Genomic DNA, 11,304 nt, shown 5'->3' on the forward strand with positions numbered 1-11,304 from the left:
GACATCTAGTGGAAGGCGTATGAAGTGCATATAGATCCATAAATAAAAGCCAGTTGAATAGGCAGGCCCTGACACAGAGCCTCGTTTTCAGATTTTTCACTTCCTGTATGGAAGTTTGCTGCCAAATGAGTTCTGTTTTACTCACAGATATAATTCAAACAGTTTTAGAAACTTCAGAGTGTTTTCTATCCAATAGTAATAATAATATGCATATTGTATGATCTAGAACAGAGTACGAGGCCGTTTAATTTGGGCACGATTTTTTCCAAAGTGAAAACAGCTCCCCCCTATTCACAAGAAGCCCTTTAATGTCCTGTCAAATGATGGGCAATCTTGCGTCATACAGAAAAAGAAACGGTACTATGTGTGTTTTGTTCTACAGGTCATTGTGGGAAGACGTTTGCCATCTTGAAGAGGTATATCAGCGATGCGGTGCCAAAGACGAGCTGGCTGCTGGTGGTGGATGATGACACACTCATCAGGTAAAGCTTTCAGTATACACACACTCGTGTACACACGCAGCCACACAAACACAAAGATACACATACACACACAGACAGACACTAAGGCCGATGGTGTGTCTGAGTGATAGTTCCTCCAAAATGTGTGTCTTCACTTATGCCAAAACCCCTGATGCAGTGAAAAACTGTCAAATAAAAAAAAAATTAAGAACTCTTCAAGACTGCCTCCTGAGGGCACAGTCAGCAAACTGATTCTTTTTTATTTAGTGCGGAAGTTACCAGATGTAGAGAGCAGCGGAGTCATTATTTTTTTTATTTTTTTTTTATGAAGAATATCCTACCTGTTGTACCAGTGTGTGTGTGTGCATTGTGTGATGAGAGAGAATATATGTGTGTGTGCATGCACACGTGTTTGTTTGTACATGCATGTGTACCTGATGAGTGTGAGTGTATGCCATCCCCAGCCTGCCCAGACTGCAGATGCTGTTGAGCTGTTACGACCCCTCTGAACCGGTGTGTCTAGGGGAGAGGTACGGCTACGGGCTGGGCCAGGGAGGCTACAGCTACATCACCGGAGGAGGGGGGTGAGTCACTTACAGCTTCTACATCCCAAATGGTACCCTATTCCCTACATAGTACAGTACTTTTGATGGCCCTGGTCAAAAATACTGTATAAATACTCTGTAAGGAATAAGGTGCCTTTTGGGACTCAGCTAACATCTCTGACACAGACATTTTGGATGCAGCAATTTATGTTAATTGAGACAGAACCCGTCTTTTTAGAGCAGTGGTTCCCAACTATGATCCTCGAGGACCCCCAACTAGAGGTTTTCATGATTCCAACAGACCCGAGGACCCGAGCGGATACAAGTCCTAAATTCTTACTTTTGTCTCTGATCTGGGTCAGGTCTGATGTAACTGTCACGAGTCTCTTGTATGTGCAACTAAAATAGATTTGCCGACTGGGCCTGATTGGACCTGTCCTCTGATAATTTAATGTCTGATGTGATGAGAACTGCACAAGCTTGTCTGTGTCATCTAACTGCAACTCAATAAAACGTACAGCTTATGTCCAACTGAAACTGGTCCCGGCCGCTCACCTCACATGCGCCTGCTGCTGAGGAGAGAGAGAGCGCGAGTAAGAGGAGCCTTGGCCTATAGGCTACTCTTGATTGTGCAGATGGAGGCCTTTTTCAAGGTAAAATGAAAGTTAGAGTAGAAAGATTATAGTGAAAACAAATTGACAAGTTGAATCGCAACAAAGCATCCTTCACTCATGCTGCCAAACATGCCCTTGTAAAACTGACCACCCTACTGATCCTCGACTTCGGCGATGTCATTTATAAAATAGCCTCCAACACTCTACTCAACAAATTGGATGCAGTCTATCACAGTGCCATCCGTTTTGTCACCAAAGCCCCATATACTACCCACCTCTGCGACCTGTACGCCCTCGTTGGCTGGCCCTCGCTTCATACTCGTCGCCAAACCCACTGGCTCCAGGTCATCTACAAGTCTCTGCTAGGTTAAGCCCCGCCTTATCTCAGCTCACTGGTCACCATAGCAGCACCCACTCGTAGCACGCGCTCCAGCAGGTATATCTCACTGGTCACCCCCAAAGTCAATTCCTCCTTTGGCCACCTTTCATTCCAGTTCTCTGCTTCTAATGACTGGAACGAACTGCAAAAATCACTGAAGCTGGAGACTCTCCCAGAATCTCCCTCACTAGCTTTAAGCACCAGCTGTCAGAGCAGCTCACAGATCACTGCACCTGTACATAGCCCATCTGTAAACAGCCCATCCAACTACCTCATCCCCATACTGTATTTATTTATTTATCTTGCTCTTTTGCACCCCAGTATCTCTACTTGCACGTTCATCTTCTGCACATCTACCATTCCAGTGTTTAATTGCTATATTGTAATTACTTCGCCACCATGGCCTATTTATTGCCTTAACTCCCTTATCTTACCTCATTTGCACTCAATGAATATAGACTTTTTGTTTTCTTTTTTCTACTGTATTATTGACTGTATGTTTTGTTTATTCCATGTGTAACTCTGTGTTGTTGTATGTGTCGAACTGCAATGCTTTATCTTGGCCAGGTCGCAGTTGCAAATGAGAACTTGTTCTCAACTAGCCTACCTGGTTAAATAAAGGTGAAATAATATATTTTTTTAAAGGTGAGAAGAACATTGGCCTGACCAAATGCAATTTTCAAACATTTATTTATTTATTTTTGTATTTATTACAATTTATCATTATTGTACATCCTTATTATTAGTCTATAGATTTCACATGACTGGGCCCACCCACTGGGGAGCCAGGCCCAGCCAGTGATAATTAGCTTTTCCCCACAAAAGAGCTTTATTACAGACAGAAATACTTCTCGGTTTCATCAGCTGACGAGGTGGCTAGTCTCAGATGATCCCACAGTTGAAGAAGCCAGATGTAGAGGTCCTGGGCTGGCCTTGTTACACGTGGTCTGCGGTTGTGAGGCTGGTTGGACATACTGCCAAATTCAAAATAAATTAATTGGAGGTGGCTTATGGTAGAGAAATTAACATTCAATTATCTAGCAACAGCTCTGGTGGACATTCCTGCAGTCAGCATGCCAACTGCATGCGACCGCAAAACTTGAGACTTCTGTGGCAATGTGTTTGTGTGACAAAACTGCACATTTGAGTGGCCTTTTATTGTCCCCAGTACAAGGTGCACCTGTGTAATGATCATGCTGTTTAATCAACTTCTTGATATGGCACACCTGTCAGGTGGAGGGATTATCTTGGCAAAAGAGAAATGTTGACTAACAGGGATGTACACAAATTTGTGCACAATTGAGAGAAATAAGCTTTTTGTGCGTATAGAACATTTTCTGGGATCTTTTATTTCAGCTCATGAAACATGGGACCAACGCTTTACATGTTGCGTTTATATTTTTGTTCAGTATAGTTTTCGTAAGTATTCAGACCCTTTGCTATTTCGAGCACAGGTGCATCCTGTTTCCATTGATCATCCTTAAGATGTTTCAACAACTTGATTGGAGTCCACCTGTGGTAAATTCCATTGATTGGACATGATTTGGAAATGCACACACATCTATATAAGGTCCCACAGTTGACAGTACATGTCAGAGCAAAAACCAAGCCATGTTTAGTACCCTGGGGAAGAGTACTAAACATTTCTACAGCATGGAAGGTCCCCAAGAACGCCGTGGCCTACATCATTCTTAAATGGAAAATGTTTGGACTCTTCCTAGGGCGGCAGGTAGCCTAGTGGTTAGAGCAACCGAAAGGTTGCTAGATTGAATCCCCGAGCTGAAAAGGTACAAATCTGTCGTTCTGCCCCTGAATAAGACAGTTAACCCACTGTTCCTAGGCCGTCATTGTAAATAAGAATGTGTTCTTAACTGACATGCCTAGTTAAATAAAAAAAATAATCCTAGAGCTGGCCGCCCGGAAAAACTAAGCAATCGTGGGAGAAGGGCCTTGGGTCAGGGAGGCAGAGCTCTGGAGTTCCTCTGTGGAGATGGGAGAACCTTCCAGAAGGACAATCATCCTGTGGCCCAGCCAGAGCCTGGACTTAAACCCGATCGAACATCTCTGGAGAGACCTGAAAATATTAACGCTCCCCATCCATCTTTACAGAGCTTGAGAGGAATGGGAGAAACTCCCCAAATACAGGTGTGCCATGCTTGTAGTGTCATACCCAAGAAGGTGCTTCAACAAAGTACTGAGTAAAGGGTCTGAATTCTTATGTAAATGTAATATTTCAGTTGTAGGTTTTTAATACATTTGCAAAAATGTTTAAAAAAAACTGTTTTTGCGTTGTCATTATGGGGAATTGTGTGTAGATTGATGAGGGAAAAAACTATTTTATCAATTTTTGAATAAGGCTGTAACGTAACAAAATGTGGATATGGTCAAGGGGTCTGAATATTTCTGAATATCTTCTGAATGCACTGTTTCTGAATGCACTGTATGTTTTTTTCTATAACATAATATTATGAAGCCTTTCATGTGCTTTATGTGCTTTTTGAAATTATATAAATGCTTCAAAATTTACAAAAAGGGACATTAGCTTATGAAGATGGCACTTTACCCCTATCTACATGTACAAATTACCTCATCTAACCTGTACCCCTGCACATTGACTCTGTACTGGTACCCCCTGTATATAGCCTCGTTATTGTTATTTTATTGTCTTACTTTTTATTACATTTTTTACTTTTGTTTATTTAATAAATATTTTCTTAACTCTATTTCTTGAACTGCATTGTTGGTTAAGGGCTTGTAAGTAAGCATTTCAAGGTAAGGTCTACACATGTTGTATTCAGCACATGTGACATAACATTTGATATGATTTGAAGATTATCTCATAGAACAAAGTTTATAAGATCTCCAAAGCCTTTATTTTCTGCATTTATCCAAAAACCCTACAAAACCTCCATAAATTTTCTCATAGCCTGTGTCCAACGAACCATGGCAGAGTTAGTGCCTACAAAAAGACGCCAAGTTGCTTTCTATTGCTGCCATTTGTTGGGTAGGACTACAGTAGGCACTCGCCTTTGTTGGTAATTGGCTGCAATATAGGCCTAGCCTGTTCAAAACTTTTGTGAAGGTTTAAACCTTCAAAACAAGTGTTTTGTTTAGTTCTGTTGAGCCATTTTCTTTGGTGAAGTTAAGTTCCAACTCTAATGTAATAGAATCACCGGTAACTTACTATATCTACTCACACTCAAACCATGAAAAGGAAAAAATCAAGAGGGCGAGATGCAAAATGTAATTTAAACCTGTTCATATTTTCCCTATAAACAATGACTTGACTTAACTCAAAAGAAATACACTTTTAGGGCCTCCCGAGTGGCGCAGCGGTCTAAGGCACTGCATTGCAGTGTTAGAGGTGTCACTACAGACCCGGGTTCGATTCCGGGCTGTATGACAACCACCCGGGATCAGGAGTGCCATAAGGCCGTGCACAATTGGCCCAGCGTCGTCCGGGTTTGCCTCATAGCAACTCCTTGTGGTGGGCCGGGCGCCTGCAGGCTGACCTTGGTCGTCAGTTGAATGGTGTTTCCTCCAACACATTGGTGCGGCTGGGGGGCGGGTGTTAAGAAGCGCGGTTTGGCGGGTCATGTTTCAGAGGACGACCTTCGCCTCCAGAGCCCGTTGGGGAGTTGCAGCGATGAGACAAGATCTAAATTGGGGAGAAAAAAGGGTAAAAAAAATTTAAGTAAAAAAAAAATAAGGACATTTTGTGACGGCTATTATTAGGCTATAGCCCTACTGCAGGCCTATGATATGAAGACAGTGTGCACCGGCGCTCCAACTGTCAGTTGAACTTGAGGTGAGGAAGACTGTTTCAGGCCTACCAGAGTTACTCTTACAATCGAACAATATAATGCTGATCTTTATACAAAAATATTCTGTTCGAAAATGTACAAAATAGCCTCCTTCTATATGCCAATATCTGTATAGCAGTAGTAGCCTATTTGACAAGGATAAAGAAATGCATGTTGGAAACATGGCCCTGGCATATGTCTATCTTTCTCTCGGTCTCTAGGGCTAAGCTTCTCTTCCTTCATATATATTTTTTTATATCATACAGTATACCTATAGGCCTATATGCTTGCAATGCCTTGATGCATTTCCGCTCAAATCTCTGACAGCTGAAACGTGAGGTGGACAATTACTGTTTTTATAGGCAGTTTTTAAGGACACATAACTGTCGATCATTTGGCCAATATTGCTTGTTTATTGATCGCGCTGGCATTCTGAGGTTTCTTTTGACTTCTACTCTCGGAACGGGTCTCTCTGTTTTTCCACAGGCCTTTTTGGAATGGGTCTGACTGTCCTCGGGTCCATTTCGGAACGGGTCTCCATTTTTTTATTTATGCATATCGGGTCGAGTGGGAAAGCCACGGATCCATTTCGGAACGGATCCAACTTTTTGGACCCATGAAGACCTCTACCCCAACAGTACACGTTTTTATTGTATACCCAGACAAGCACACCTGATTCAGCTTGTCAACGAATCATCAAGCCCTCAATGAGTTTGTCCGGGGCTACAACAAAAATGTGTGCTGTTGGTGGTACTCGAGGACCGGAGTTGGGAACCACTGTTTTAGAGGAAGTGTAGTAGTGGTGGGGGTGGTGTTGATCTGTGTATAAACTGCAGGAGGAACTATATTTGGAACAAATCCATTAGCAATCTCCCAAACACCCGCGTTTGCAGTTTTCTCTACAGATACTTATCTTCAATGATTTGTATTTTTTCTGAATGGCCTGTGCCTTGTTTCTCTGTAATGAGTTTCTGGTGTAATTTTGCATTCTCACTTCAAATCATTACCATGGATTTGACTGGATTATTAGATCAAAATATAACAACAATATAATAGAATATAAGACAGTCATAAATGTGATCAACTTGGCCAATTGCAACCAAGATTGGCCACTAGATCATTGCCAGTTGGTCTCTCGTTAAACCATCAATACGCGCTAAAATCACCCTACAGCTGATATCAGTTGCAACCATCATCCGCCACCAATTTACCGCTCCATAAAGGCATCCGCATACTAGGTTTGTTGTGTGTCCCTCAAGACACTGTAGCCAGTACACTTTCTCAAAATAATCTGAATTAATCTAAGATAACAAAAAAAATCTGCAATTATTTGGACGTTTTTGCCGATGTCTAAGATGTTTGGGGCAGTATTTCTCAAGTGAAATTTGCATGAAAACAAGTCGTCTCTCGCTGAATGACTAACACTTAATTGAAGAATCCTTACTGTTGACCGATCACAGACGAAGGGGCGTAGACTTCAGCTACCAAAGTTCAGCTTGCCTCAAGAAAAATAATTGTGTCCACGAACAGCCCAAAAAAACCTTGGCGAAGACCAATATGAACAAAAACGTTTGTCATAACTTTCGTCATAATGTATGCACTGTTTCGGATGGGAAGCCTGGTTTCCGGGCGTCGCTTTTATCTCTAGTCCTGAATGCAACCAACATTTTTCAAGATGATTTTGCCCTCTGGTGGGTAGCATCATCGGAACTTGCAATTTTAAGAGTGATTTATTGATTTGACAATCATTCTGTACAACTGAAATAAAGTATTTCATTTCCTTGTTTACCACGGCAAATCTACTATGGCAATGTAGCCTACCCTTTCCAATTTATGTAAACCATTAATGATTTTACTTGTCTGAATCGAAAATGCCCATTTCTTATCAAGAAGGGAAAAGGAAATATTCCTGAACTGTAGGCTACAGTTTGATATTTGAAACAAAATCGTGATTGTGTTGTATTTTGAATAAAATAATATTATATTCTTATATTGTGCGGATAGTGGAGATTATTTATTTGAAGCTATTTGTAGAACAACGTGATAAAACTCAATAGTGAACCTTTATAATTTCATACAGGGCTACTGTACAAAATAGTAATTATTGTAGTCTACTTTATTGAAGAAACAATGTCTGAATTGGAAGGAAATGTGGTAGGATGAGTAATTTGTTATTATTTGGATGTCGTTATCCAAAGAAACTGTAACGATTGTCGTCGGGAGAAGGAGAGGAGAACAGATGCCAAGTGTTTCATTTTATGATATTTAAATTGTCTATCACACACATTGCTGCAATCAATATCACTTTCATTTACAATTTGGTCGGCTAATTAATTAACAATTGGTTTTCAATAACTTTATGTGTTTGTGTGTTGTGTCCTGTCAGGATGGTGTTCAGTAGGGCCGCGGTGGTGAGGCTCCTGGCCAGTGACTGCAAGTGTTACAGTAATGACGCCCCTGATGACATGGTGCTGGGGATGTGTCTCAACGCTCTGGGGCTCCCTGTCACGCATAGCTCCCTCTTCCACCAGGTAATACACTGGCCTTACCCATTACCCTTATGCCAGGAACCCACAGTTTGGAATTGTATTGACACTATTCATGTTTCACATACTATTTTCATGATCGTTATTGTCGTACGCGAAAAATGGGAGCTCCAGAGTCGCTCAGTGTGGCAAGGTCAACGATAGCTGATTTACTGCACTTGTGATCTCCCGACAGCACCAAATTGTCCCAAACAAAAGTCTAGCATGTCAGAATGTTCTGTCGTAGCTCTGTACTTTTCGTACTGTGTGAACACTGCTATGAAGAAGATTCCACGGCAATAGGAACGCTGCATACTGGCATGCACTGTAGAAAATATGAAGCGGTTGGTTCATCTTTATACACAGCATGTTATCTAACATTTTCTATACCCAAATGACAAGTATTATGGAGTGAAAATTTCCAAATCAAATTTTGTTAACCACATTGAATGCATGCTAAACCACAGATTATGGCATATTTGACAAATAAGCACTTTCTGCTATCTGCTATTTTTTCTGACAAATTCAAATAAAAGCAGATTGAACTTAATTTATACAAGTGGTAAAGTGAGAACACCCTTCAGATAGCAAATCCTTAAGATGTATTAGCTGTTATGTCGTACATCCACTGCACGACATAACGTTTGGATGATTAAAAACGCACTGTGTGAGAGAGCCATTACCTTATACCTTTTTTATCCATTACCCTTACCTCATACCAACTACCCTAACCCATTACCTTTATCTAATAAGTTACTTAAGACCTAATACTGTTTACCCATTATTCTAACCTAATAATACCAACATTTCACAGTACATCAATTTCACAGTTCAACAATGGTTGTTGTAGCAAGGCCTTGGTTACGAAGATACTAGTCTTTGATATTCTCTCTGATTGTACTAGTGTATTTAATAGCCCTGTTTATGAGTAGCAATTACAACAGTCTGGAGTGCGGTGTCTGCTGGCTTCACTACATTCCTACAGAAAATATTGTACTTTTTACTCAATACATTTTCCCTGACAACCCAAAGTACCCGTTACGTTTTGAGTGCTTAGCAGAACAGGAATATTGTGAAATTCACACACTTATCAAGAGAACACATGGTGAAATGATTTATACTTTTACTTTTATTTTTGATACTGAACTATATTTAAAACAGAATACTTTTAGACTTTTACCCAAGTAGTATTTACTGGGTGACTTTCACTTTTACTTGAATAACTTTCTATTAAGGTATCTATTTTTACTCAAGTATGACAATATGGTACTTTTTACACCACTGGTAAGCAGTCTCTGGACAAGATAAGAGAGCAATCCATGCTTTGGTTTCTCCAAATGCTAACCTTTTAACATTTGTGACACAACCAATGCAAATCAATATCCTTGATATTAGCTTTTTAAAAATTGTTCTGTCCCTCCAGGCACGACCTGAAGACTACTCCAGAGACTTCCTAGCCCACCAGGTGCCCATCTCTTTCCACAAACACTGGAACATCGACCCCGTTGCCGTCTTCAACAGGTGGCTAAAGGATGAGTCGATGTCAACAAGCTCACACGGACTAAACAAGAGCACCAAGGAAGAGTTATAGTCACTCAGACACTATCAGTCTTGGTGTGTGTGTGTGGAGTCATGGACAAACATATTGTCAGCATGTTTCCTCCATCGGTGTAAATGTTTTCTATATTGTGAATCTTGCGGAGATATAATTTGGAAGGTTCATGCAAGCCTGTCCCTGACTGTATGTATGGGAACTTATTCATGACTGAGGCCAGGATTCAATCCAAGGCGCGTTAGAGCAGCGCAATATAATGTACTTTCAAAGGTAAATGATGCTTGAGTCGACATGCTAGCATTTACCATGAATGCGATCTCGGCGAACGCCGGGGAAAACGCCTTTAGAAGACATATTGTCGGCTGTCTAACGCTCAGCTATACGTATTGAATCCCGGCCACAGTTTCAATTGATTTGCATGTTGAGTTTGTCAGTGTGTGTTCGGATCTTGTCTGTGTATATTTATATGATATAATCTATTCCTTGCCAAGTTGAACAATTAAACAGTTATTTTTTCTTAAGGACATATCTCAACATTATTACTACATGCTGTACAATGTGTACTATTTTGATATCAAAGTGTTATTACTTCAAAAAGATATGTTTGCGCTGTCTTATTGGAGTTTTATTTCTGGCATTTGGTTTCAGGATTAATTAATGACTATTAATTGTGAATGTACATTTTTATTTATTTTTATTTCACCTTTATTTAACCAGGTAGGCAAGTTGAGAACAAGTTCTCATTTACAATTGCAACCTGGCCAAGATAAAGCAAAGCAGTTCGACACATACAGAGTTACACATGGAGTAAAACAAACATACAGTCAATAATACAGTAGAAAAATAAGTCTATATACAATGTGAGCAAATGAGGTGAGATAAGGGAGGTAAATGCAAAAAAAAGGCCATGGTGGCGAAGTAAATACAATATAGCAAGTAAAACACTGGAATGGTAGATTTGCAGTGGAAGAATGTGCAAAGTAGAGATAGAAATAATGGGGTACAAAGGAGCAAAATAAATACAGTAGGGGGAGAGGTAGTTGTTTGGGCTAAATTATAGATGGGCTATGTACAGGTGCAGTAATCTGTGAGCTGCTCTGACAGCTGGTGCTTAAAGCTAGTGAGAGAGATAAGTGTTTCCAGTTTCAGAGATTTTTGTAGTTCGTTCCAGTCATTGGCAGCAGAGAACTGGAAGGAGAGGCGGCCAAAGGAAGAATTGGTTTTGGGGGTGACCAGTGAAATATACCTGCGCGTGCTATGGGTGTGTGCTGCTATGGTGACCAGTGAGCTGAGATAAGGCGGGGCTTTACCTAGCAAAGACTTATAGATGACCTGGAGGCAGTGGGTTTGGCGACGAATATGAAGCGAGGGCCAGCCAACGAGAGTGTACAGGTCGCAGTGGTGGGTAGTATATGCGGATTT

At 40.8% G+C, this 11,304-nt stretch overlaps 1 protein-coding gene across 4 annotated transcripts in view; it reads left to right on the forward strand.

The window, feature by feature from the left end:
- b3glcta (beta 3-glucosyltransferase a) overlaps positions 1–10,403 on the forward strand; it is a 135,100-nt gene extending 124,697 nt beyond the window's left edge. For all 4 annotated transcript variants that reach the window (XM_071359719.1, XM_071359721.1, XM_071359718.1 and 1 more), the window contains 4 exons: positions 383–482; positions 926–1,045; positions 8,189–8,333; positions 9,751–10,403. In XM_071359719.1, coding sequence (XP_071215820.1) covers positions 383–482; positions 926–1,045; positions 8,189–8,333; positions 9,751–9,918 — 533 coding nt within the window. In that variant the 3' untranslated portion in view covers positions 9,919–10,403. The remainder of the gene's footprint in view (positions 1–382; positions 483–925; positions 1,046–8,188; positions 8,334–9,750) is intronic.
- Positions 10,404–11,304: the final 901 nt, after the last annotated feature.

The sequence above is a fragment of the Salvelinus alpinus genome, chromosome 22 (assembly GCF_045679555.1).
Source record: "Salvelinus alpinus chromosome 22, SLU_Salpinus.1, whole genome shotgun sequence".
NCBI lineage: Eukaryota > Metazoa > Chordata > Actinopteri > Salmoniformes > Salmonidae > Salvelinus > Salvelinus alpinus.